The sequence below is a fragment of the Convolutriloba macropyga genome, chromosome 7 (assembly GCF_964194025.1).
Source record: "Convolutriloba macropyga chromosome 7, txConMacr16.3, whole genome shotgun sequence".
Classification (NCBI taxonomy): Eukaryota; Metazoa; Xenacoelomorpha; order Acoela; family Convolutidae; genus Convolutriloba; species Convolutriloba macropyga.
This window is the reverse complement of record NC_134474.1, coordinates 29527511-29553537: the sequence shown is the minus strand read 5'-3', so window position 1 is coordinate 29553537 and position 26027 is coordinate 29527511. Positions and strand designations below refer to the sequence as shown.

General features: G+C 35.6%; 1 protein-coding gene across 1 annotated transcript; it reads right to left on the bottom strand.

Moving 5' to 3' along the window:
- Nucleotides 1-316: 316 nt before the first annotated feature.
- On the bottom strand, nucleotides 317-24881 carry LOC142342194 (leucine-rich melanocyte differentiation-associated protein-like). Its single transcript, XM_075393433.1, has 3 exons — nucleotides 24463-24881; nucleotides 23880-24087; nucleotides 317-690 (listed from the first exon to the last, which is right to left on the bottom strand). Exons 1-3 carry the CDS (start codon nucleotides 24800-24802, stop codon nucleotides 381-383), a joined length of 858 nt encoding a protein of 285 aa, XP_075249548.1. The 5' UTR covers nucleotides 24803-24881; the 3' UTR covers nucleotides 317-380.
- Between the last annotated feature and the right edge of the window lie 1146 nt (nucleotides 24882-26027).

Here is a 26027-nt window from a genome sequence, read left to right as displayed (position 1 = left end):
TGAATTTACAGCTTCTGTTCGCCAAGTTATCTTCGCTAACGTTACCATTTAGCACCCAGATTTCAATTGAAAAATTTGTATGGTTCGAAAAATAATTTCATAGTTCGAAGTACTACTCAAAAGCAACGAGAATGCCATAACCGGGTTTTGTTCTAACGCTTGGGGTTGATTATTTGATTCACCTGGTTTCATAATTCGAGATACCGGGACGAAAAACACATGCGAGACCGCGTATTTAACATATCCGAATGACACCCTCAGGAAGTTGTTCTGTCAAATCATGTCCCTGTCATTTCCGTCTGGACTTCAAAAACAACCGCGTTTAACATATTTGATTGGCTCAATATAAGATGACACATTGGTAAACAGGAAAAGTAATTTTACAATTGACCATCAGTTATGAATCTGTTTCCTTCTGAATGGTGTCCTTTGTAGTGATACTTTTCCCTGGCTGCACTCGCTTTCTGGGCTTTGTTTCCAGGGTTCAGCTTAGTCTCTGGCAGAGGTTTCAACTCACTCTGCTGTTTGCCTGCTTTTGTCACTCTGTCTTCTTCTTTCTGTTCCAAAATCTTGGGTTTAGCTACCCGACTTATGAGTTCTCCTCGCTTCATAGCATCTTCTAACTCTTCAGCAGAAACTTGTCGGGAGTCGAGGAACTTAAGTGTGACCAAACTGTGAAGAACTGTCAGTCTATAACATTTTTAATGGTTTATTGATTGCTCAACTTTTGTATTGTTAAAACATTCAAATTTACTGCTGTGACAACCATTGGTGTAGGTAGGATACATTGACTTCGGTTTTCCTGAATATCACTCATTCAACATCTTCAGTTAAATTTTTTGAAACGCGAAATCTTTTATTAACTTTGCTCCACATACCAATTGGGTGAGAGAGTCAAAAATTGCCATCTTATAGCTTCCCTCCTATTAGAGGAGATTCAATACAAACGTTTCTTAGTAATAAGTTAATAAAGTTAAGAATAAGTTCTTACAATAATAGGTTTGCCCTAGCACGAAGAGCGCTGATCAGACCGTGCAAGGTCTGGATGCTGTCGCGATCAGACTTTTCTGACAGTAAATTTGCAGTCAGACTCTATTGTTGTTGCTTATTTTTCAACTTTTTTGATTCTTGAAATCTTTCATGATCAACCAAAGAATGATCGATTGCACACAGCCAATTAAATTTGGATATAAGTTGGTCATTGATTAAACCAATCATTAATAAACTTCGGCATTTATAACTTTCAGTTCTTTTCTATCATTTTTGGCCCTGTTTGTATAGGTTTGACAACTAATCTATACAAATTTATATCTAAGTAAGTAGTATACATATCTGCCATGTTACTGGAGGGGGGGGGGGGGGTCCGGACCCCCCCCCCCCCCTACAAGAACTCTCACCACCGAAAAACTGATTTTCTCTTAGTGAAAGCAAGTTTTTTAGTTAAATTTCGCCAGCCTGAGAGAAGTTCTTGGGTTAAGTTGACTGGCGAAACTTATCCAAAAAACTTGCTTTCACTAAGAGAAAATCAGTTTTTCGGTGGTGAGAGTTCTTGTAGGGGTGGTGTCCGGACCCCCCGCCCTCCAATAACATGGCAGACACCGGCTGCTCCAATGTGTATTTCAGAAGAAAGAATGCGTAGTACGGAGTGCTTAGACTATGGTTATAGCCTGTTGTAGTAACTTTAATTTTTTTAATCTTTGAGACCATGAGAGGCATACTTGAAAAAATTTGAAAAGTTTTCAAAATTTTATGAAAATTTATTGGAGTCCAAAAATGGTCTGAAATGGATTTTGCGCTATAAAAGAGCACTCAAAAGTGATTTTTTGTTGACTTCACTTTTTTTCACCTATGAAGTATGGGGGTTGGAACATACAAAAATTTCAAAAGTTTTTTCGAAAATTTTTCAAAATTTTTCAAAGACCTAAAATGGTCTGAAATGGATTTTGCACTATGAAAGAGCACTCAAAAGGGATTTTTTGTTGACTTCACTTTTTTTTCACCTATGAAGTATAGGGGTCGAAACATGTAAAAAATTTTAATTTTTGAGAAAAATTTTTCAAAAATTTTAAAAGTCCTAAAATGGTCTGAAATGGATTTTGCGCTATGAAAGAGCACTCAAAACTGATTTTTTTGTTGACTTCTTTTGTTCAACCAAGTAGGACCGGAAAAACTCAGTTTCTGAAGTAGTCTGAAATAAGTCAAAGAGTAGTCAGAAGCAGTTTTTGTTAACAATACTTTTGCAAATGTTCAGTATGATGTGGAAAGGTTGGCTTTGTTTTTTTATATACATATGTAACTATGTATATTTCTATCAAAAACAAGTACGTATATTTGCTTGCATGTGTTCAAAATTGTAATTTTTATGTCAGAATAAACAATTGAAAGAAAGGAAAGAATGAAAGTTTTATGTATATAACTATGCGTATTCATGAATATACTGGAAGTATATATGGAAATTCATATTGGTTTATAAGTAAATATAACTGTGCTTAAGTTTAGTAATATGTTTTTATGAGTATAAGCTGAAATGTATTTTTGTGGGTAGAAATTGTAATGTGTGTAATTGTCAAGATGTTTTTGCTTTTATGTGTGTATGTTTTTCTATATCTATACAGTGGAATGTATGTATATATGTCTGAATGTGATTAAGTTTTTATGTATTTATACGCTTGCAATCAGACGAGAGCGAGAGAGAGGGAGATAAGTCCTTAAAGGGCAATTTATTTGCCTTGAAGAATGTTGTTATTTGTCTCCACGATCCAATAATATTATATCTTGTAAACAGATTTTGACCTTCAGCGCTGATATACTCTGTCCTCTAAACATTGGCAAGCAAAAAATAACAACCGAAGACGACAACAATTTTTTGATTTTCTGAGCATGCTTTTTTTGAAAATCTGAATGTTCTACGCCTAGCTAGCTGCCATATTAAAAACTATCAAGATTTTGTACAGAAAAGAAATTGAATTCATAATCTTTGTCTTTGAACCCTTGGCAAGAAAATGATAAAATGTTGCAACACAGAAGACAAAAACAACTTTTTGATGTTCTGAGCATGCTTTTTTTGAAAACATGTTTCCATACACTTATTCAGCTACCTTTCTAGGATTGAGCAAGATTATTTACAGGAAAACTGTATTTGAGATAAATTGTTGAGAGATAAACAAAAAATTGAGCTAAGTAAAAAGAATCAATTCTGTAAAAACCGAAAAATTTGGTAGAAAAACTATGATACGCAGGAGCAGCTGAACTTTTTAGTTAAATAAAGTAGAATGATAGGAATTCATCAAGAGCTTGAATCAGACAAAAAGTGTAAGGATGTACAAGAAGAGTAGTTTCCACTGGAACTGTAAAAATAGCTAAGTTTTCAAAAGTTAATCAGCCACTTGATCAATTAAGCAAAAAGAAACACAACCTCTGTATCTGCGGGGGTTGCTAGAAACAGCTTCAGTCAGTAGTGTATAAGTCTTGTTTGCGTAATGGGAATAACACTAATGGATAATTCGTGCTGTGACTGAAATCTTAAACAAAATCGAATCGCTTCTTCAGTAAATGGTTCCAACATACTGAATATACATATTCTCAACTATTAATCAGTGGAAGTAAATTACCAGAGCACCTCAAGCCAACAAAAATCGAATGAGTTCATTATTGTTCTTTCTTGAATCAAATTTCCTGTGCATTCAGTAACCCTGTGTTAATATTTTGGATTACTTATTGTTCTGTCGACGTTTCAGAATAACATAACCGTAACGATATTTGATAGAGCATCGGAAAGATTAACATCCAAGGGAATTTGAAATTGAAAGCAGCAGAGTCTATATAACATATTATTGGGTTATGAAGCCTGACGAACATCTCGGAATTGAACACAACACTACTGCTACCTACTACTGCTACTGCCTAATACTACTATCTTCAACTACTATCTACAATTAGTACCTACTACCACTACTACCACTACTACTACTACTACTACTACTACTACTACTACTACTACTACTACCTACTAGTACTACCTACAACTGAAACTAGATACTATTACTAACTACTACAACTATTATTGGTTCTAAGTTACACTAGTACCTACTACTACTTCCTTTTAAAACCCTCGATTTTTACCTATTGTTTACTAACTATCTACAAGAATGTATTTCTGTTTTTCTAAAAATTGAAAACATTTCTTATCTCTAGAGACTCGTTAAGCTTAAACAACAGAAGCTTTTATCTATCTCAAATTAATTTGTCCTGACTGACACAGACCGATAGAATATACCCCGCCAATATTTTCAAAAAAATCATCAAGTGTTTGAAGTTTTTTCGAAGATATAAAGAACTTTGTCGTATACATTAACTCAGTAATTTTCAATTCAGTTGATTAACAATTAAAAAATCCATGGTATGATATATCAGGTTGATATTTAACTAATTAAATAAAGGTAGGGTTTTACTGTTTCGCGAACCAGTCTGATTTTGAGCTCCAAATAAGTTTTAATGCTATGTTCTTTTTATGAAGGGCAAATTTTGTATACTTTTTCCCTTATGAGGGATCAGTCACAAACTTAAGTCTTTTTGTTCAAATGCTGTTTCTTTTTTGTTCATTCAATGCATGATATCTGATTCCATTTGCAATTAATTGATAGATATGAAACGCAAACTTTTTCAAAATTTCGAATATGAAGGATTGTATAGCGTAAACATTGACTGGTTCTTAATGGCGTTGCACTATGTCTATTTATAATATCAACTTTATAGAAACAAGCTTCCTTCAAAATTGCCTAATGTGTACCTTAATGGAAACAAACATTTTACAACGTACCTACATTATCCAAAAAATTTAGGTTTTACTCTATATAGTTGTTTTCGTATGTTTATTCAGAGTCACCTGTTGTTTCAGTTGTCAGGTAATACACAACTTTTTATGAATCTTTACGTTTCAAAATTTGCAAAGACTGAAAACTGCTGGGACAGCTTGCCAGAATGACAAGTGTTAGTTGAGTTTCATATTAACCTTAGCTTCGGCTCAGGATGTGTTCTCAGCTAAATATGTAATTGTGAACTTTTTATTTATTAAAAAATTAGCGCTACATGATTTTGCAATTTTTGTTATATTAACTTCTTCCTAATTTTACTGAATTTCATTTGGTCATTGTTTATCTGATGAAAATTAAAATCGAATCAACCTCATGAAACGTTTCTCAACAAAATTAAGTGAAACAGTCTTGTTGGATTTGAGAGCTGAAACAAAAACCTTAAATTTAGGTGTTAGGTGAACACATTTTGTTTGTTTTGAACGTCTGCTTACACTCAATGGGCACCAAATGGTTCCAGAGAAGTACTTTTCGTGGAATACGAAACAAAATTCTTCTTTATTAGTGTTCAAAACTCAACAACAGGAGACGGTATAGCTTTGGATAAGCAAGTATAATAAAATTGTGAAACATGGCCGATAACTTTACCTAAATGTTGAACCATTGAGTTCGAGTTCGTGTTTGTGATCTAAAATAGTATTCAAGGATAACTGACTTTTTTAAATAAAAAAGACTTGTTTTTTAGTATTCAAAACTCAACAAACGGAGGCGGTATGCGTTTCGATAAGCAAGTAAAATAAAATGGTGATGCTTGGAAAATCGTTTTACATAAAAATTGAAGTTTTGAGTTTTTGTCTGAATTTGTGATCTAAAAACACTATTCAAGGATAATTGACTTTGAAAAAAGAGTATTTTTAGTACTAAAAACACAATAATTGGTGACCGTGTAACTTGGAACTACTAAATATAATGAAATGTGATAACTTGGCCTATCGCTCTATTTAAAAGTCAAAGTTTGAGTTTGAGTTTGAGTTTGTGATCTAAAAATAGTATTCAAGGGATAATTACGTCATAATAGTTGAGTTGTGTTATAAAGTTGAGAACGCAAAACAATTGAAACACGTTCTCACACTCTATTTAAACTACAGCTATATATGTGTCAGAAAAGCGAAGGAGACCTTCTGCTTTTACTAAGCTTTTTGATATAGTTTACTTTATTATATAGACTCTGTTCACATGGTCTGTTATGTAATCTTTACTGCACGAGTTCTACAAGCATTCTTGAAGACTATAATATTGCATTTTTCTGTAGAAAAGAACAGAAAAAACTCATGACTTTCCGAAATCAGCAGTGTTGACATATTTTACCAGTAAATCTTGAAAAAGGCGGTCAGTGCAACTTCCTAAATTATTATTTTTCTCTGAAGAATGTTCGACTAATGAACTTTAAATATTGCAAAATAACTAATATGGAGATATTTTAAGTCATGACTACATTAGGTAACAGTTAACACAACTAACTTTGATTTTTTCCTGCCATAAAAACCATCAACACAGACAGTAGAAATCAGATTAGGTGCTTTGATGCCATCTTCAAACTGACAAGTACAATTCTACATTCTTTTGGTCAATTTGGAAAAAAATCCAGTGTTAAAACCCTGCTATCCATAGTACATTAAGTTCAAAGTTTAAAGTATTCAAAGTTTTTGGAAATTAGTGTTTTATTTTTCTATGTGTTAATAAGTAATCTTGGCTTTGTGTACCTCGTTTTGATGGTATCTTACCGAAAGGGTTTCTATGTTTTCAAACGTTTGTTTGTTATGGATGCTATGAACAGTCAGTTTGAGTTCTTTCAACTGAGTCAAAGACAAAAAAACCAGCAAAAAACAAATACTGATTATAGAGGCAATTAGGCTAATTTGATTTTCAGGTTTTTTAATGCAGTATTTTAATTTTCTCTGAGCTTAAACAATGTGAGGAATATGTAAAAATGTCTCTTAGAAAAAGTTTCAGATGGAATTTTACTACTATGTGGTATATAGTTCCAGATGCAATTTTACTACTATCTATAACAATAAATGGTCGAATCATTATGTACAAGAAAATGTTTTTTTAACAAGTAATCGTATAGCAAAACCTTAACCTTCAATAAAGCTTTACTGATCTGCAACTAAAGCTAAGAATCAGCGGCCTCACAGGAAGTATGTACAAATTTTTTTCTTGGCGCTCAAAAAAGGAAACCCCTAACGGAACTGCAAATTTACCAAAGGTAAAGAAAAGAAACGTTTTCCACGTTAAATTTGTTTTTTATTTGAAAGACTTAAAGTAAAACAATGCCTAGCTGACATAAAAAAGATTTAGACTATGCAAAACAAAGTTTTATAATACTTCCCTGTCAAACAAATAGTAATGAACAAGCTGAATTTTCATTACTACTTTAACGAATTTGTAATTTTAGAACCTCAATGGTTTGCCTGGAGAAAACTCATAAGAGAATGGACAAGTATACACTTCTTGCACCTATTGGAAATTTTTTTCTGATACGTTGAATGCTTACTATTCTTGATACCATAGCTTTATGGATAAACGAAGTCTTGCGTCCGCGTTATTGAATACTTAGCTTTTAACAATTTTATGAATTACTCAAAAAACATATTGAACTACTTCATATTGACACATAGATTCAAAAGCTACTGAGTGAATTCTGTGAAAACTAAATGTTCCATGACATACACAAGTTGTTGCACATGTATACAGAAAACACTAGTGCATACTTACGTCTATGGTTCAGATCGAGCCTTTGAGCAAAACATGTTTTTTATATACTCACAGAAAACGTGAGCAGAGGTTTTCTTATCGTTCTTCAAAATAAACCACGTCAATACTAATCAAAATCAATACTATTGTACAAATAACTTGATATTAAACCTATGACTTTGAACCAGTTACTATATAACCTAGAAGCAATTGTAACCATAAAAGACAAACAATAAGGTCAATAGGTGATTTTAAATGAATTTGATTTGTCCTGTTTATTCAATTGCTTTATTTAAGTTAACGTTATATTGGAGCACACTGTGGGTCGAAATGCATTCCGTAATAAACATTTGCAAGCCTATGTACTCACTCTATTTTTATCTCAACGTTTGCTGCAACACAGTAGAATACATGTATATACGCATTCATGATCACAGACAAAAGAATACTTAAGCAAACTAATAAAAGTGCCTTTAGCCGAAAATACTATGCAAGAATTTTGCAGAGCAGACTGAACTTCTCTCACGCACAAATCAATTCTTCTGCTTTATGCCTAGCAATCAGATCAAAACCTTGAAATGTCAATGTCCGAGGTACTTAGGAGAAACCTCAATTCATTTTACGAATTAAAACCTATAAGAGTTAGTCTAACAGGTTTAACAACTGAGGCCTCCTCGAAATGTTATAGGTATTAATTGGAAACTATTTGGCTAATTAGGCTAATAGAACGAATGCTAACATCCCAACCAACAGTTTGAATTTACTTTTAACTGAATGACTTGCTTCTCAAAATAACATTTTAGCGTTTTCATTCTTGACTGGTATTCCATTCAGTTAGTGTATGCCAAAACCCAAACTCAACTGCCGGTTTATAACTTATAATGTATCATATCCTAACGCAATTTGAAGGCTCATTTCAGCGCACAATTGTCTATCAAACTCGATATGAAAACAATATTGCCTTTATACAACAAAGGAAGGACAGTTCAATTTCAAGCGGGACTACCTTCGATCATTGCCTAATACCCAAAAAATTTATTGACTTTGTTACTAAATTACCTAATATAACCGAGGAAGAAGACTTTATCAACAACTCAAGCCCCTCGGAAACTGAAGTAACTTCTCAGCATTTACCCAATCCTTTGACTTCTGACATAGGGTCACTTCCCATGGACATCAAGAGGATTTTGCGCAGTTACGATTTCGAAAGTATGCCCCTCTTCAGGAGCCATGAAGAATACTTCGCTGCCTTAGAAGATTTGGAAAATCAGTGGAAAAAACTCGAATCATGCAGAATGAAATCAAACTAACCACTATTCACGATAAAATTTATCATACTACATCATCCACATCCGATGAAAACAGAAAGACTGTGATATCTTCCATATTAGAACGATTCCCTAGCCTTCTTGAAGAAAACTCAAAAATTGAAGAGAATTTCGAGAAATTTAGCACTGAGCCATCGTCTAACAATGCTCTACAAAACAGGAGCCATCGTGTACTTCGAGGATGTGTTTTTCATAGTGGAAATTTTTCCAAAAAAGAAAGAGATTCGATGAAAATGTGAGGTGTTCATGTGACAATACCAACTAGAACTGAAAATTTCTTGTTGATTAAAGCTTATGAACTCGACGTTGGTTTTCAGTATTGAATTGTTTCTATTTATAACCTGTTGTTTTGAAATGCTGTGCATTATTAAACTTCATTGTGCATGCTTTTTATCCAAAATTTAGTAGTTTCAAAACCACTCCTTTAAAATACAGTTTGTTGATTCAACATTATCCACGTCAGAGAAACAGGAAACGGTGTTCAGCCTGTTCAAAGGAGTAGAAAGTCAGAAATTTGTAGTAGAGTAGGATCACCAAATTGCACTGAAACGCACGAAAAAAGCAACGAAATTTCACCAATCGTCGTACTTTGTTTGGGAACGTTCCCAAAATTTATGTAACAAAGTACGACGATTGATGCAATTTCGTTGCATTTTTCGTGCGTTACAGTACGATTTGGTGATCATACTCTACTACAAATTTCTGACTTTCTACTCCTTTGAACAGGCTGAACACCGTTTCCTGTTTCTCTGACGTGGATAATGTTGAATCAACAAACTGTATTTTAAAGGAGTGGTTTCGCAACTACTAAATTTTGGATAATAAGCATACACAATGAAGTTTAATAATGCACAGCATTTCAAAACAACAGTTTATAAATAGAAACAATTCAATACTGAAAACCAACGTCGAGTTCATAAGCTTTAATCAACAAGAAATTTTCAGTTCTAGTTGGTATTGTCACATGAACACCTCACATTTTCATCGAATCTCTTTCTTTTTTGGAAAAATTTCCACTATGAAAAACACATCCTCGAAGTACACGATGGCTCCTGTTTTGTAGAGCATTGTTAGACGATGGCTCAGTGCTAAATTTCTCGAAGTTCTCTTCAATTTTTGAGTTTTCTTCAAGAAGGCTAGGGAATCGTTCTAATATGGAAGATATCACAGTCTTTCTGTTTTCATCGGATGTGGATGATGTAGTATGATAAATTTTATGGTGAATAGTGGTTAGTTTGATTTCATTCTGCATGATTCGAGTTTTTTCCACTGATTTTCCAAATCTTCTAAGGCAGCGAAGTATTCTTCATGGCTCCTGAAGAGGGGCATACTTTCGAAATCGTAACTGCGCAAAATCCTCTTGATGTCCATGGGAAGTGACCCTATGTCAGAAGTCAAAGGATTGGGTAAATGCTGAGAAGTTACTTCAGTTTCCGAGGGGTTTGAGTTGTTGATAAAGTCTTCTTCCTCGGTTATATTAGGTAATGTAGTAACAAAGTCAATAAATTTTTTGGGTATGAGGCAATGATCGAAGGTAGTCCCGCTTGAAATTGAACTGTCCTTCCTTTGTTGTATAAAGGCAATATTGTTTTCATATCGAGTTTGATAGACAATTGTGCGCTGAAATGAGCCTTCAAATTGCGTTAGGATATGATACATTATAAGTTATAAACCGGCAGTTGAGTTTGGGTTTTGGCATACACTAACTGAATGGAATACCAGTCAAGAATGAAAACGCTAAAATGTTATTTTGAGAAGCAAGTCATTCAGTTAAAAGTAAATTCAAACTGTTGGTTGTGATGTTAGCATCCGTTCTATTAGCCTAATTAGCCAAATAATTTCCAATGAATACCTATAACATTTCGAGGAGGCCTCAGTTGTTAAACCTGTTAGACTAGTTCTTATAGGTTTTCATTCGTAAAATGAATAGAATATTCTCCTAAGTACCTCGGACATTGACATTTCAAGGTTTTGATCTGAGTGCTAGGCATAAAGCAGAAGAATTGATTTGTGCGTGAGAGAAGTTCAGTCTGCTCTGCAAAATTCTTGCATAGTATTTTCGGCTAAAGGCACTTTTATTAGTTTGCTTAAGTATTCTTTTGTCTGTGATCAAGAAGGCGTATATACATGTATTCTACTGTGTTGCAGCAAACGTTGAGATAAAAATAGAGTGAGTACATAGGCTTGCAGATGTTTATTACGGAATACTTTTCGACCCACAGTGTGCTCCAATATAACGTTAACTTAAATAAAGCAATTGAATAAACAGGACAAATCAAATTCATTTAAAATCACCTATTGACTTTATTGTTTGTCTTTTATGGTTACAATTGCTTCTAGGTTAATTAGTAACTGGTTCAAAGTCATAGGTTTAATATCAAGTTATTTGTACAATAGTATTGATTTTGCTTAGTATTGACGTGGTTTATATTGAAGAACGATAAGAAAACCTCTGCTCACGTTTTCTGTCAGTATATAACAAACATGTTTTGCTCAAAGGCTCAATCTGAACCATAGACGTAAGTATGCACTAGTGTTTTCTGTATACATGTGCAACAATTTGTGTATTTCATGGAACTTTTGGTTTTCAAAGAATTCACTCAGTAGCTGTTGAATCTATGTGTCAATATGAAGTATTTCAGTATGTTATTTAAGTATTTCATAAAATTGTTAAAAGCTAAGTATTCAATAACGCGGACGCAAATTTTTGTTAATCCATAAAGCTATGGTATCAAGAATAGTAAGCATTTAAACGTATCAGAACGAAATTTCCAATAGGTGCAAGAAGTGAATACTTGTCCGTTGTCTTATGAGTTTCCTCCAGGCAAACCATTGAGGTTCTAAAATTACAAATTCGTTAAAGTAGTATTGAAATTTCAGCTTGTTCATTACTATTTGTTTTACAGCGAAGTATTAGAAAACTTTGTTTTGCATAGTCTAAATCTTTTTTATGTCAGCTAGGCATTGTTTTACTTTAAGTCTAGTCTTTCAAATAAAAAACAAATTTAACGTGGAAAACTTTTGTTTTTTTTACCTTTGGTAAATTTGCAGCTCCGTTAGGGGTTTCCTTTTTTGAGCGCCACGAAAAAAATTTGTACATACTTCCTGTGAGGCCGCTGATTCTTAGCGTTAGTTGCAGATCAGTAAAGCTTTATTGAAGGTTAAGATTTTGCTATATGATTACTCGTTAAAAAAAACTTATTCTTGTACATAATGATTCGACCACTTATCGTTATAGATAGTAGTAAAGTTCCATCTGAAACTTTTCTCTAAGAGACATTTTACATATTTCTCACATTGTTTAAGCTGAGAGAAAATTAAAATACTGCATAAAAAAACCTGAAAATCAAATCAGCCTAATTGCCTCTATAATCAGGATTTGTTTTTTGCTGGCTTTTTTGTCTTTGACTCAGTTGAAAGAACTCAAATCGACTGTTCATAGCTTCCATAACAAACAAACGTTTGAAAACATAGAAACCCCTTCGGTAAGATACCATCAAAACGAGGTACACAAAGCCATGATTACTTATTAACACATAGAAAAGTAAAACACTAATTTCCAAAAGCTTTGAAAACTTTAAACTTTGAACCTAATGTACTATGGATAGCAGGGTTTTAACACTAGAACCTTTTCCAAATTGACCAAAAGAATGTAGAAATGTACTTGTCAGTTTGACGATGGCATCAAAGCGCCTAATCTGATTTCTACTGTCTGTGTTGACGGTTTTTATGGTAGCAAAAAAATCAAAGTTAGTTGTGTTAACTGTTACCTAATGTGGTCATGACTTAAAATATCTCCATATTAGTTATTTTGCAATATTTAAATTTCATTAGCCAAACATTCTTCAGAGAAAATTACTAATTTAAGAAGTTGAACTGACCGCCTTTTTCAAGATTTACTGGTAAAATATGTCAACACTGCTGATTTCGGAAGAATCATGAGTTTTTTCTGTTCTTTTCTACAGAAAAAAGCAATATTATAGTCTTCAAGAATGCTTGTAGAACTCGTGCAGTAAAGATTACATAACAGACCATGTGAACAGAGTCTATATAATAAAGTGAACTATATCAAAAGGCTTAGTAAAAGCAGAAGGTCTCCTTCGCTTTTTTGACACATATATAGCTGTAGTTTAAATAGAATGTGAGAACGTGTTTCAATTGTTTTGCGTTCTCAACTTTATAACACAACTCAACTATTATGACGTAATTATCCCTTGAATACTATTTTTAGATCACAAACTCAAACTCAAACTCAAACTTTGACTTTTAAATAGAGCGATGGGCCAAGTTATCACATTTCATTATATTTAGTAATTCCAAGTTACACGGTCACCAATTATTGTGTTTTTAGTACTAAAAGTACTCTTTTCTCAAAGTCAAATATCCTCGAATAGTGTTTTTAGATCACAAATTCATGCACAAACTCAAAACTTCAATTTTTATGTAAAACGATTGACCAAGCATCACCATTTTATTTTACCTGCTTATCGAAATGCATATCGCCTCCGTTTGTTGAGTTTTGAATACTAAAAAACAAGTCTTTTTTATTTAAAAAAATCAGTTATCCTTGAATACTATTTTAGATCACAAACACGAACTCGAACTCAATGGTTCAACTTTTAGGTAAAGTGATTGGCCATGTTTCACAATTTTATTATACTTGCTTATCCAAAGCCATACCGTCTCCGGTTGTTGAGTTTTGAACACTAATAAAGAAGAATTTTGTTTCGTATTCCACGAAAAGTACCTCTGGAACCATTTGGTGACCATTGAGTGTAAGCAGACGTTCAAAACAAACAAAATGTGTTCACCTAAACACCTAAATTTAAGGTTTTTGTTTCAGTTCTCAAATCCAACAAGACTGTTTCACTTAATTTTGTTGAGAAACGTTTCATGAGGTTGATTTAATTTTAATTTTCATCAGATAAACATTGACCAAATGAAATTCAATAAAATTAGGAAGAAGTTAATATAAAAAAGTTGCAAAATCATGTAGCGCTAAATTTTTAAGGAATAAAAGTTCACAATTACAGTCTTAGCTGTGAATACATCCTGAGCCGAAGCTAAGGCTAATATGAAACTCAACTAACACATGTCCTTCTGGCAAGCTATCCCAGCAGTTTTCAGTCATTGCAAATTTTGAAACGTAAAGATTCAGAAAAAGTTGTGTATTACTTGACAACTGAAACAACAGGTGACTCTGAATAAACATACGAAAACAACTATATAGAGTAAAACCTAAGTTTTTTTGGATAATGTAGGTACGTTGTAAAATGTTTGTTTCCATTAAGGTACACATTAGGCAATTTTGAAGGAAGCTTGTTTCTATAAAGTTGATATTATAAATAGACATAATGCAACGCCATTAAGAACCAGTCAATGTTTACGCTATACAATCCTTCATATTCGAAATTTTGAAAAAGTTTGCGTTTCATATCTATCAATTAATTGCAAATGGAATCAGATATCATGCATTGAATGAACAAAAAAACAGCATTTGAACAAAAAGACTTAAGTTTGTGACTGATCCCTCATAAGGGAAAAAGTATACAAAATTTGCCCTTCATAAAAAGAACATAGCATTAAAACTTATTTGAAGCTCAAAATCAGACTGGTTCGCGAAACAGTAAAACCCTACCTTGATTTAATTAGTTAAATATCAAGGATTTTTTAATTGTTAAATAACAAATTAACATTGAGTTGAAAATTACTGAATTAATGTATACGACAAAGTTCTTTATATCTTTGAAAAACTTCAAACACTTAATGATTTTTTTGAAAATATTGGCGGGGTATATTCTATCGGTCTGTGTCAGTCAGGACAAGTTAATTTGAGATAGATAAAAGCTTCTGCTGTTTATGCATAACGAGTCTCTAGAGATAAGAAATGTTTTCAATTTTTAGAAAAACAGAAACACATTCTTGTAGATAGTTAGTAAACAATAGGTAAAAATTGAAGGTTTTAAAAGGAAGTAGTAGTAGGTAATAGTGTAACTTAGAATCAATAATAGTTGTAGTAGTTGGTAATACTATCTAGTTTTAGTTGTAGGTAGTACTAGTAGGTAGCAGCAGTAGTAGTAGTAGTAGTAGTAGTAGTAGTAGTAGTAGTAGTAGTAGTAGTAGTAGTAGTAGTAGTAGTAGTAGTAGTAGTAGTAGTAGTAGTAGTAGTAGTAGTAGTAGTAGTGGTAGTAGTAGTAGTATTAGTAGTAGTAGTAGTAGTAGTAGTAGTAGTAGTAGTAGTAGTAGTAGTAGTAGTAGTAGTAGTAGTAGTAGTAGTAGTAGTAGTAGTAGTAGTAGTAGTAGTAGTAGTAGTAGTGGGGGACAAAATCCAACCTCACCTCCACGTGGTGTCCCCTGGGGGTAGGTCATGTGCTGCGGCTCTACGCTCACATGGTCGAGCTAACGAGGCACTGGTCTTCTAGTTTGTGGCGCAACTAGTCGTATCTCAGCCTTCAAACACCAAAGCAATGAGTACAATCAACCATGGCCCCGAGTCCCGGGTAAGGGGTGCTAAGAATCTCCCGAGGAACCAACTCAGAATTGCAACTTTAAACGTCAGAACACTGACCCAAGCCGGATCTCTAGAGGCTTTGAAAATGGATCTGGCGCGATACAAGTTGGATATTCTGGGAGTGCAGGAGACGAGATTGCAGGAGCAAGAAATTGATCTCGGAGACCACAAGCTCTACCTGTCTGACTCGTGGTTGTCTGGTGTAAAGTCGAGACAAGGAGGAGTGGGCGTTGCTGTAAAGAAGTCATTGATAAACAGCATCGTAGAACAAGTGGCTCTAAGTGAACGTATTTGCTACGTCAAGTTCGCGGCTCAGAGGAGAGCCAATCTAGCTGTTGTTGTCTGCTACGCACCCACGAATGAAGCTAGTCTCCAAGAGAAGGATTTGTTTTGGAGTCAACTTTCAGACCTAGTTTCCAGTTTCAAACATAGGGAGCGTATTTGTGTCATCGGTGACCTCAATGCAGAGCCTGGACACCAGTTGAATGACACCATGAGCTGCAGAGGCCCGTTTGGAATGGGTGAAGAAAATGAAAACTCTGAAAAGTTGTTATCATTTTGCACTTCACACAAATTGCTCGTAGGTGGTACATGGTTCCAGCATCGACAAGTGCATCGGTACACCTTCAACCCTCCCGATCCGAGTTGTCGAAAAAAGATGCTGGATCACATTCTGTTTGCAGAGAGATACAGAGGATGTCTGACGAATGTGAGGTCCAGAAGAGGGAAAACAACAATTACCGATCACGAACTGGTCATTGCGGAAGTATCTATGAAACTTTTGTCTAAAAAGTCATGCTTCACGCCCAGAATCAGTTCTGCAAAGCTGCAAGATGAAACAACGCGTGACTTATTCACGCAGGAGGTCAAGTTACATCTTGATAAGAGCGGCGATTTCGAGAATACAGAGCAGTCTTGGGACAATTTTCGAAAAGCCCTGAACCAAGCAGCAGTGAAATGCCTCCTTCCGGACAAGCGAGTGAACAAACCTTGGATTTCTCCAGATTCTCTGGAACTTATCCGGAAACGAGCCGATCTACAGTTAAAGAAACACAGCAGCGCGGAGGCGCTGTTAGAGTTCACAAACTGCTGTAAGGAAGTCAGAAAAGCTCTACGTGCAGACAAACGGGCATGGCTTGAACGCAAAGGCCAAGAAGTGCAGAGCTTCGCGGACAGAGGCAACTTAAAGGAGGTTTTTGGGGCATCACAGCAGATTTGCCGAAACTGGAGGCCCCAGTTGACCAAATTAGTTTCAAGCACTGGCGTCAACTTACGGACGAAAGAGGAACGACTTGAACGCTGGACGGAACATTTTAGTCAACTCCTGAATCCCTCAACATTCAGTTGCAGTACGAGATTGGATCCCGAAGAAGCAGCTGAAAGCTTGCCGATTGACCTGAGCCCAATTCGATTTGAAGAAGTGCTTGAAGCTGTCCACAGGTTGAAGAATGGCAAGGCAAGTGGACCCGATAACATTTCCTGTGAGATGTTGAAAGCACACAAGGGTATTGTCGAGTGGCTCTGGGACATCATAGATAAATGTTGGTCGACGGAAGTTCTGCCCGATGACTGGAAGGTAGCAGAAATTGTCCCATTATACAAGAGTAAAGGAAAGAGGTCAGAGTGTTCGAACCACCGAGGGATCTCTCTATTGTCAGTACCAGGCAAAGTGTTCGCTTCCGTTACTCTCAATCGATGCAAAGATTCAGTGGATCGCGTCTTAAGGGAAGAGCAGTGCGGCTTCAGAAAAAGCAGAGGATGCGCCGATCAACTCTTTGTCCTGCGTCAAATAATAGAGAAATCAATGGCGTTTCAATTGGATATTAGCTTTTGTTTCATAGACTTTCGAGCGGCATTCGATTCTGTCGATCGTGAGCAGATGTACCAGATAATGAAACACTATGGTCTGCCGCAAAAAGTGATAAACATCATAAGAAACAGCTATGATGGATTCAAATGTCGAGTCAAAGCCGAAGGTGAGAAGGGACGCTTATTTGATGTCAGAACAGGCGTTAGGCAGTGTGATGTGTGGTCCCCAATCCTATTCGGCCTTGTCATCAACTACATTTTAGCTAACTCGGTGCATGGAGGATTAGACATTGGGAGATTGGTGGCTGACTTAGATTTTGCTGATGATGTTGCTCTCGTGGGGGTCTCAGACAGTGAGGTGCAAGAAAACCTACATCGAATCGAGGCCCTAGCGGAAGCCGCTGGTCTGAAGATTAATGTGGCCAAAACAAAGAATATGGGCGTAAAATGCGACAGCCCAAATGTTGTTGCAGTGCCTAGTATCCAACAGAACGTGGAGATACTCACTGGAACACATAAAGGCAAACTAGGACTCCTGGCAGAGACATCTAGCCAGTCACGACTAACCATCGGCACGGAGGTGCTGCTGGGAACGAAAAAGAAAGCGGGCTGGTTCGAAACACAAGATGGCCGGAAGCTCAGATTGAAAAGCTTAGCGGAGGCTAAGCCAGCGTTGGTAGCTTCACAACAACAATCTGCAGTAGCGGATTTAGAGTCGCTAGAAAATGAGAGTGGGTCAGCGGTGGCTGATCAAGAGTCTTTAAGATGTCAGAACTGTCAGCGGCAATTCAGTACAGTTACCGGACGCAAAGTGCACCAAACAAGATTCTGCAAAGCCGGTTTGTCAAAGAATGTCGTCGACAAGTCAAAGTTCGAGCAACTAGAGGCGAGCCTCACCTGTGACAAGTGTGAAAGGAAGTTCAAAACAGTCAATGGCCGAAAAGTTCACCAATCGAGATACTGTGGCAAACCTAAAGCAGCTGCCACACGCGTGTTTTCCTGCAAAGTACAAGATGTTATCGGAAACGAGTTTGAAAACATAGAAGCGTTCAAGAATCTCGGATCATATGTCAGCCTCAAGCATGGAGACCTCCAGGAAGTCAATTGCAAACTTGCAGAAGGTAGACAACGGTTTGCTAACTTCCAAAATCTCTGGAAGAGCAAGCAGCTCAGCGTGCACCTCAAGTGCAATTTGTACAAAGCACTCGTTTTATCAGCCGTGCTGTACAGCTCAGAGACTTGGACTCTTTCGAAATTAATGGAGAGAAAACTTGAGAGTTTCCACTGTGGTTGTCTTCGGAGAATTCTACGTGTGTCATATCTGGAGAAAGCAACGAACGATGAAATTATGTCAAGATCGCGAATGCCCCAACTATCCACGATGATCATGCTCAAACGGATAAAATGGTACGGTCACATCCAGAGAATGGAACCAGGAAGATTAGCCCGCAGTGCCTTCGATTGGGACCCGCCCGATCAATACGCCCATGCCAGACGCGCTCCTGGGGGGCAACGGAAAACGTGGATGAGTCAAATCGAAGGAGACTGTGTACGAAACAAAGTATCGTTCACCAGATTGCAGGAGAAAGCAGCAACCGGGTCAAAGAATGCCTTCAACAATTTCGTCGTACAGCACTTCACAGAATAACCAAACAAATAACTCTTCTTGTTTTGTTTGTATTTGTATTTGTATTTGTATTTGTTGCCAACCGTGCCTTTATTTCATATTTGGAATTAAAGTGTTGAAACAGTAGTAGTAGTAGTAGTAGTAGTGGTAGTAGTAGTAGTAGTAGTAGGTACTAATTGTAGATAGTAGTTGTAGATAGTAGTAGTAGGCAGTAGCAGTAGTAGGCAGCAGTAGTGTTGTGTTCAATTCCGAGATGTTCGTCAGGCTTCATAACCCAATAATATGTTATATAGACTCTGCTGCTTTCAATTTCAAATTCCTTTGGATGTTATTCTTTCTGATGCTCTATCAAATATCGTTACGGTTATTTTATTCTGAAACTTCGACAGAACAATAAGTAATCCAAAATATTAACACAGGGTTACTGAATGCACAGGAAATTTGATTCAAGAAAGAACAATAATAAACTCATTCGATTTTTGTTGGCTTGAGGTGCTCTGGTAATTTACTTCCACTGATTAATAGTTGAGATTATGTATATTCAGTATGTTGGAACCATTTACTGAAGAAGCGATTCGATTTTGTTTAAGATTTCAGTCACAGCACGAATTATCCATTAGTGTTATTCCCAATACGCAAACAAGACTTATACACTACTGACTGAAGCTGTTTCTAGCAACCCCCGCAGATACAGAGGTTGTGTTTCTTCTTGCTTAATTGATCAAGTGGCTGATTAACTTTTGAAAACTTAGCTATTTCTACAGTTCCAGTGGAAACTACTCTTCTTGTACATCCTTACACTTTTTGTCTGATTCAAGCTCTTGATGAATTCCTATCATTCAACTTTATTTAACTAAAAATTTCAGCTGCTCCTGCGTATCATAGTTTTTCTACCAAATTTTTCGGTTTTTTTACAGAATTGATTCTCTTTACTTAGCTCAATTTTTTGTTTATCTCTCAACAATTTATCTCAAATACATTTTTCCTGTAAATAATCTTGCTCAATCCTAGAAAGGTAGCTGAATAAGTGTATGGAAATATGTTTTCGAAAAAAGCATGCTCAGAACATCAAAAAGTTGTTTTTGTCTTCTGTGTTGCAATATTTTATCATTTTCTTGCCAAGGGTTCAAAGACAAAGAGCATGAATTCAATTTCTTTTCTGTACAAAATCTTGATAGTTTTTAATATGGTAGCTAGCTAGGCGTAGAACATTCAGATTTTCAAAAAAAGCATGCTCAGAAAATCAAAAAATTGTTGTCGTCTTCGGTTGTGATATTTTGCTTGCCATTGTTTAGAGGACAGAGATTATCTGCGCTGAAGGTCAAAATATGTTTACAAGATATAATATTATTGGATCGTGGAGACAAATAACAACATTCTTCAAGGCAATTAAATTGCCCTCCAGGGACTTATCTCCCTCTCTCTCGCTCTCGTCTGATTGCAAGCATATAAATACATAAATACGTAAACACATTCAGACATATATACATACATTCTACTGTATAGATATAGAAAAACATACACACATAAAAACAAAAACGTCTTGACAATTACACACATTTACAATTTCTACACACAAACATACATTTCAACTTATACTCATACAAACATATTACTAAACTTAAGCACAGTTATATTTACTTATAAACCAATATACACTTCCATATATACTTCCAGTATATTCATGAATACGCATAATTATATACATAAAATTTTCATTCTTTCCTTTCATTCAATTGTTCATTCTGGCATGAAAATTACAATTTTGAACACATGCAAGCAAATATACGTACTTGTTTTGATAGAAATATACATAGTTACATATGTATATAAAAAAAACAAAGCCAACCTTTCCACATCATACTGAACATTTGCAAAAGTATTGTTAACAAAAACTGCTTCTGACTACTCTTTGACTTATTTCAGACTACTTTAGAAATTGAGTTTTTCCGGTCCTACTTGGTTGAACAAATGAAGTCAACAAAAAAATCAGTTTTGAGTGCTCTTTCATAGCGCAAAATCCAATTCAGACCATTTTAGGACTTTAAAAATTTTTGAAAAATTTTTCTCAAAGATTAAAACTTTTTACAGTTTCGACCCCTATACTTCGTAGGTGAAAAAAAAGTGAAGTCAACAAAAACTCACTTTTGAGTGCTCTTTCATAGTGCAAAATCCCTTTCAGATCATTTTAGGACTTTGAAAAATTTTGAAAGTTTTTTTTCAAAAAATTCGAAATTTTTTTATGTTTCGGCCCTATACTACTTAGGTGAAAAAAGTGAAGTCAACAAAAAATCACTTTTGAGTGCTCTTTCATAGCGCAAAATCCATTTCAGACAATTTTAGGACTTTGAAAAAATTTGAAAAATTTTCGAAAAATTTTTGAAATTTTTGTATGTTCCAACCCCCATACTTCATAGGTGAAAAAAGTGAAGTCAACAAAAAATCACTTTTGAGTGCTCTTTCATAGTGCAAAATCCCTTTCAGATCATTTTAGGACTTTGAAAAATTTTGAAAGTTTTTTTTCAAAAAATTCGAAATTTTTTTATGTTTCGGCCCTATACTACTTAGGTGAAAAAAGTGAAGTCAACAAAAAATCACTTTTGAGTGCTCTTTCATAGCGCAAAATCCATTTCAGACAATTTTAGGACTTTGAAAAAATTTGAAAAATTTTCGAAAAAATTTTTGAAATTTTTGTATGTTCCAACCCCCATACTTCATAGGTGAAAAAAGTGAAGTCAACAAAAAATCACTTTTGAGTGCTCTTTTATAGCGCAAAATCCATTTCAGACCATTTTTGGACTCCAAAAAATTTTCAAAAAATTTTAAAATTTTTTCAAAGTTTTTCAAGTATGCCTCTCATGGTCTCAAAGATAAAAAAATTAAAGTTACTACAACAGGCTATAACCATTACCTAGGCACTCCTTACTACGCATTCTTTCTTCTGAAATACACATTGGAGCAGCCGGTGTCTGCCATGTTACTGGTGGGCGGGGGGTCCAGACACCCCCCTACAAGAACTCTCTTCACCGAAAAACTGATTTTCTCTTAGTGAAAGCAAGTTTTTTGGTTAAGTTTCGCCAGTCAACTTAACCCAAGAACTTCTCTCAGGCTGGCGAAACTTAACCAAAAAACTTGCTTTCACTAAGAGAAAATCAGTTTTTCGGTGGTGTGAGTTCTTGTAGGGGGGGGGTCCGGCCCCCCCTCCAGTAACATGGCAGATATATATACTACTTACGTACCTTTGAAAAATTTTCGAAAAAAATTTTGAAATTTTTGTGTTCCAACCCCCATACTTAATAGGTGAAAAAAGTGAAGTCAACAAAAAATCACTTTTGAGTGCTCTTTTATAGCGCAAAATCCATTTCAGACCATTTTTGGACTCCAAAAAATTTTCAAAAAATTTTGAAATTTTTTCAAAGTTTTTCAAGTATGCCTCTCATGGTCTCAAAGATAAAAAAATTAAAGTTACTACAACAGGCTATAACCATTACCTAGGCACTCCGTACTACGCATTCTTTCTTCAGAAATACACATTGGAGCAGCCGGTGTCTGCCATGTTACTGGAGGGCGAGGGGTCCAGACACCCCCTACAAGAACTCTCACCACCGAAAAACTGATTTTCTCTTAGTGAAAGCAAGTTTTTTGGTTAAGTTTCGCCAGTCAACTTAACCCAAGAACTTCTCTCAGGCTGGCGAAACTTAACCAAAAAACTTGATTTCACTAAGAGAAAATCAGTTTTTCGGTGGTGTGAGTTCTTGTAGGGGGGGGGGGGGGTCCGGCCCCCCCTCCAGTAACATGGCAGATATATATACTACTTACGTAACTTTGAAAAATTTTCGAAAAAATTTTTGAAATTTTTGTGTTCCAACCCTCATACTTCATAGGTGAAAAAAAGTGAAGTCAACAAAAAATCACTTTTGAGTGCTCTTTTATAGCGCAAAATCCATTTCAGACCATTTTTGATCTCCAAAAAATTTTCAAAAAATTTTGAAAATTTTTCAAAGTTTTTCAAGTATGCCTCTGATGGTCTCAAAGATAAAAAAAATTAAAGTTACTACAACAGGCGATAACCATTACCTAAGCACTCCGTACTACGCATTCTTTCTTCTGAAATACACATTGGAGCAGCCGGTGTCTGCCATGTTACTGGAGGGCGGGGGGTCCGGACACCCCCCTACAAGAACTCTCACCACCGAAAAACTGATTTTCTCTTAGTGAAAGCAAGTTTTTTGGTTAAGTTTCGCCAGTCAACTTAACCCAAGAACTTCTCTCAGGCTGGCGAAACTTAACCAAAAAACTTGCTTTCACTAAGAGAAAATCAGTTTTTCGGTGGTGAGAGTTCTTGTAGGGGGGGGGGGGGGGTGTCCGGACCCCCCCCCTCCAGTAAAATGGCAGATATGTATACTACTAGATTTTGATGCGCTATAGAGTACTTATTCCTATGTCCTTTTGTCAAAACTCTTTGTTGTTTTTTAAGCAGTTTTGCAAATTATGCTTTCTCATGTGAATTTTTCTTGGACTTTGGGGCAGTTTTTTTAAGGGTGATACATCGTTTTGCCTAGACTGTTTCGGACCATTATTGGAATATATTTTTGTGACTCATTTTTAGAAGTTATTTTTTGTAAATCTTTTTTTTTGATTACCTTTTCGTGTGGAAATTTGTGATTATATCAAATTTCCACACGAAAAGAAAAAGTGTTACATCGTTAATGACGGATTTGAAGAAGTAATTTGAAAAACGCTTTTGAGTTCAACTTTACTGTTTCATTTTTTTTTTGTTATTGGTGTCATCAAATTTCATACTATGATTTCATTTTAGCGATACTAAAAAACTGTCCGTATTTAACACTAGTCTCTGAGGCTTTTGGTTGCAAAAAGCACATTTGCTCAAGTATATATACTAGACAGATCGCTGTTTTACGGATTTGTTTTAGACACATGTATTAGGATCTTTAGACACATGTATCGTAAGTACTTCCCTCTTTTCATAACCAAAATTTTATTCTGTGATTGCAAATGAGGGTAGAATTTCTAGCCTGTATCGTTCATAATCTTCTTCATCATCCTCTTGGTAAGCGAGTAAGGCATCCTTGCATATTGGGTTGCCATGTAGGGACAGAAGAGACAAGTTCGGGAGGTGACTTTGACTCTGTCTCAGAAAGTGACTCAGATCAGTCAAATTGTTGTTGTTCAGAAACAAGTTGGTCAAGTTTGGCATCTGTGAGTTGAAACAAAATCCCTCGTCTGAAAAAATAGCATTCGTGTAAAGCAGAGATGTATTAGTTACTGAGAGATCCAGATTCAACTGAGCAGAGCTCTCTGAGGGTTATCAAAAAAGCAGTATGAAGCGATTAAATTGTCAAAATACGGCCAAAAATATGAACAATTAACTGATAAGCGTTGAATTTTATTTTTGAACTGGAAAGTTTTGCTCTATTCCCACAAATGAGCCTCTCTCTCATACATACTCAGTGTCAAATTTTAGGCTCGGACGTCTGTCGATGGCTCCCCACATTCTTGATAAAATGCTGAGCTCAATCTATTCATGAAATTAAAAAGCAACTCTTGAATGTCGCCGACGATCTGGAAAAAATGAAGCCTTTTCCTGCATAAAGTTACCCGCAATGCTGTTGCAATTTAGTATCAACTCCTCAAGTGTCCTGCACGCGTCGATACCACTGATGGAGAGCAAGTGGTTGTTGCTCAAATCCAACCGAACTAGCCAGTCTCCGTAATACTGGCTTATAAATGTCGGAACTAATGTCAGCTCCCGGTTCGCACAATTGATACTCCTCGTCATTTGATACACTGTGAACTGAATTCCGTTTTCCTCTTTCTCCTCTTTCAGAGTCGATCCATACGATTCAAGCATTTTCTCACGTTTTGTAATTTCCATGGTTTTCTTGCGACGCGCCAGTTCTAAATCGACGCTGTCAGTTAATGATTCGATGTTTGCCATAGTTTAGAGTCTTGGTTTCACGATGTTTGAAAGTCGTTTTGACAGTGTCGAATGATTGTACTGAAAGAATGTGACGTCTATTTGTATACTACTTCAATTATTCTTTGTTTATTTGTTTTGCTGTTTAATCACAAAATTGCTATCATGCTCTATGCATATTGCTGAAATTTTCTGTTCGAGTGGAGGTTTCAGCGGCGTTTCAGTGCTTTTTTGTTGTACGAAATGCGCAGAAATTTTATAAGAAATGCGATGAATTTGCTGAATTTTTATAATTCAGGGTTTTTTGGTAATTTCTTGCATAAACTCAGCGTGTTTTTAGTTCATTTCTAACAAAAATTCAGCGCGTTTTCAGCACATTTCTTACAAAAAAGGCAATTATAAAATTCTAAAAAAGAATAAGTTATAAGGTGAATTGAGGTTGAGCAGCCACAAAACTAGTAAGGGCAAGGCGAACTCGGGTCGGAAACGGGGACTCCGTTACAGATCATAGTCTGGAAAAATTTCCGGTCTATTATGCTGTCAGTCCCCCCGTCTGTTTACAATCTGGGCTTCCATTTGGATCAGATTTGTTCTCGGTCTGACCGCATAATATAAATTTGGGATTATTATGGATTTTATTTCATAATATAAATTCTAACTAGGGATCTTCTGATAGCAGTTTGCATCCGATTTAAAAGCATTCCATCCGAGCCCACATTGATATATCAAAATCAGTATCTACTGAGCCCCCAGTACTTCACTTCTCTGTTTTTAAGTCCGTCCAGTATCATGATCATACATGAACATTATTTATTTTGTACATTTTCTGACCATTTAGAGAAAAATCTCTGAATTTTGTCTGCAACATTATAAATTTAAAGCACTATGACCATTCAGAGTGTGTTCTAACTTTATGCAGCAAATAACCTATTTGAAACAACAGTTTACTAGCTCGTGGTTACTTCGTGCGGTCAGGGCGAAAATCACTGAAATATGAGAATCCTGGCCAAAAGCAAAAATCGGGAAGAAAGGAGTTTCCCCTGCGGGAAAACAACTAACTTCACTGCATTTTTTCAAGGAAACCCTCGGAAAGTTAGCGTTTATGTTATAAGCAATTAACCAAAATGAACTTGAACCAAAATTAACCAAAATGGAAACAAATAATTTGAGCCTTTTTATCCCTCAAAACAAAGAAAACAGCAACTCTAATTTTTGTTGTTTTGTTCAAAAGGCGAAAGATGAAACT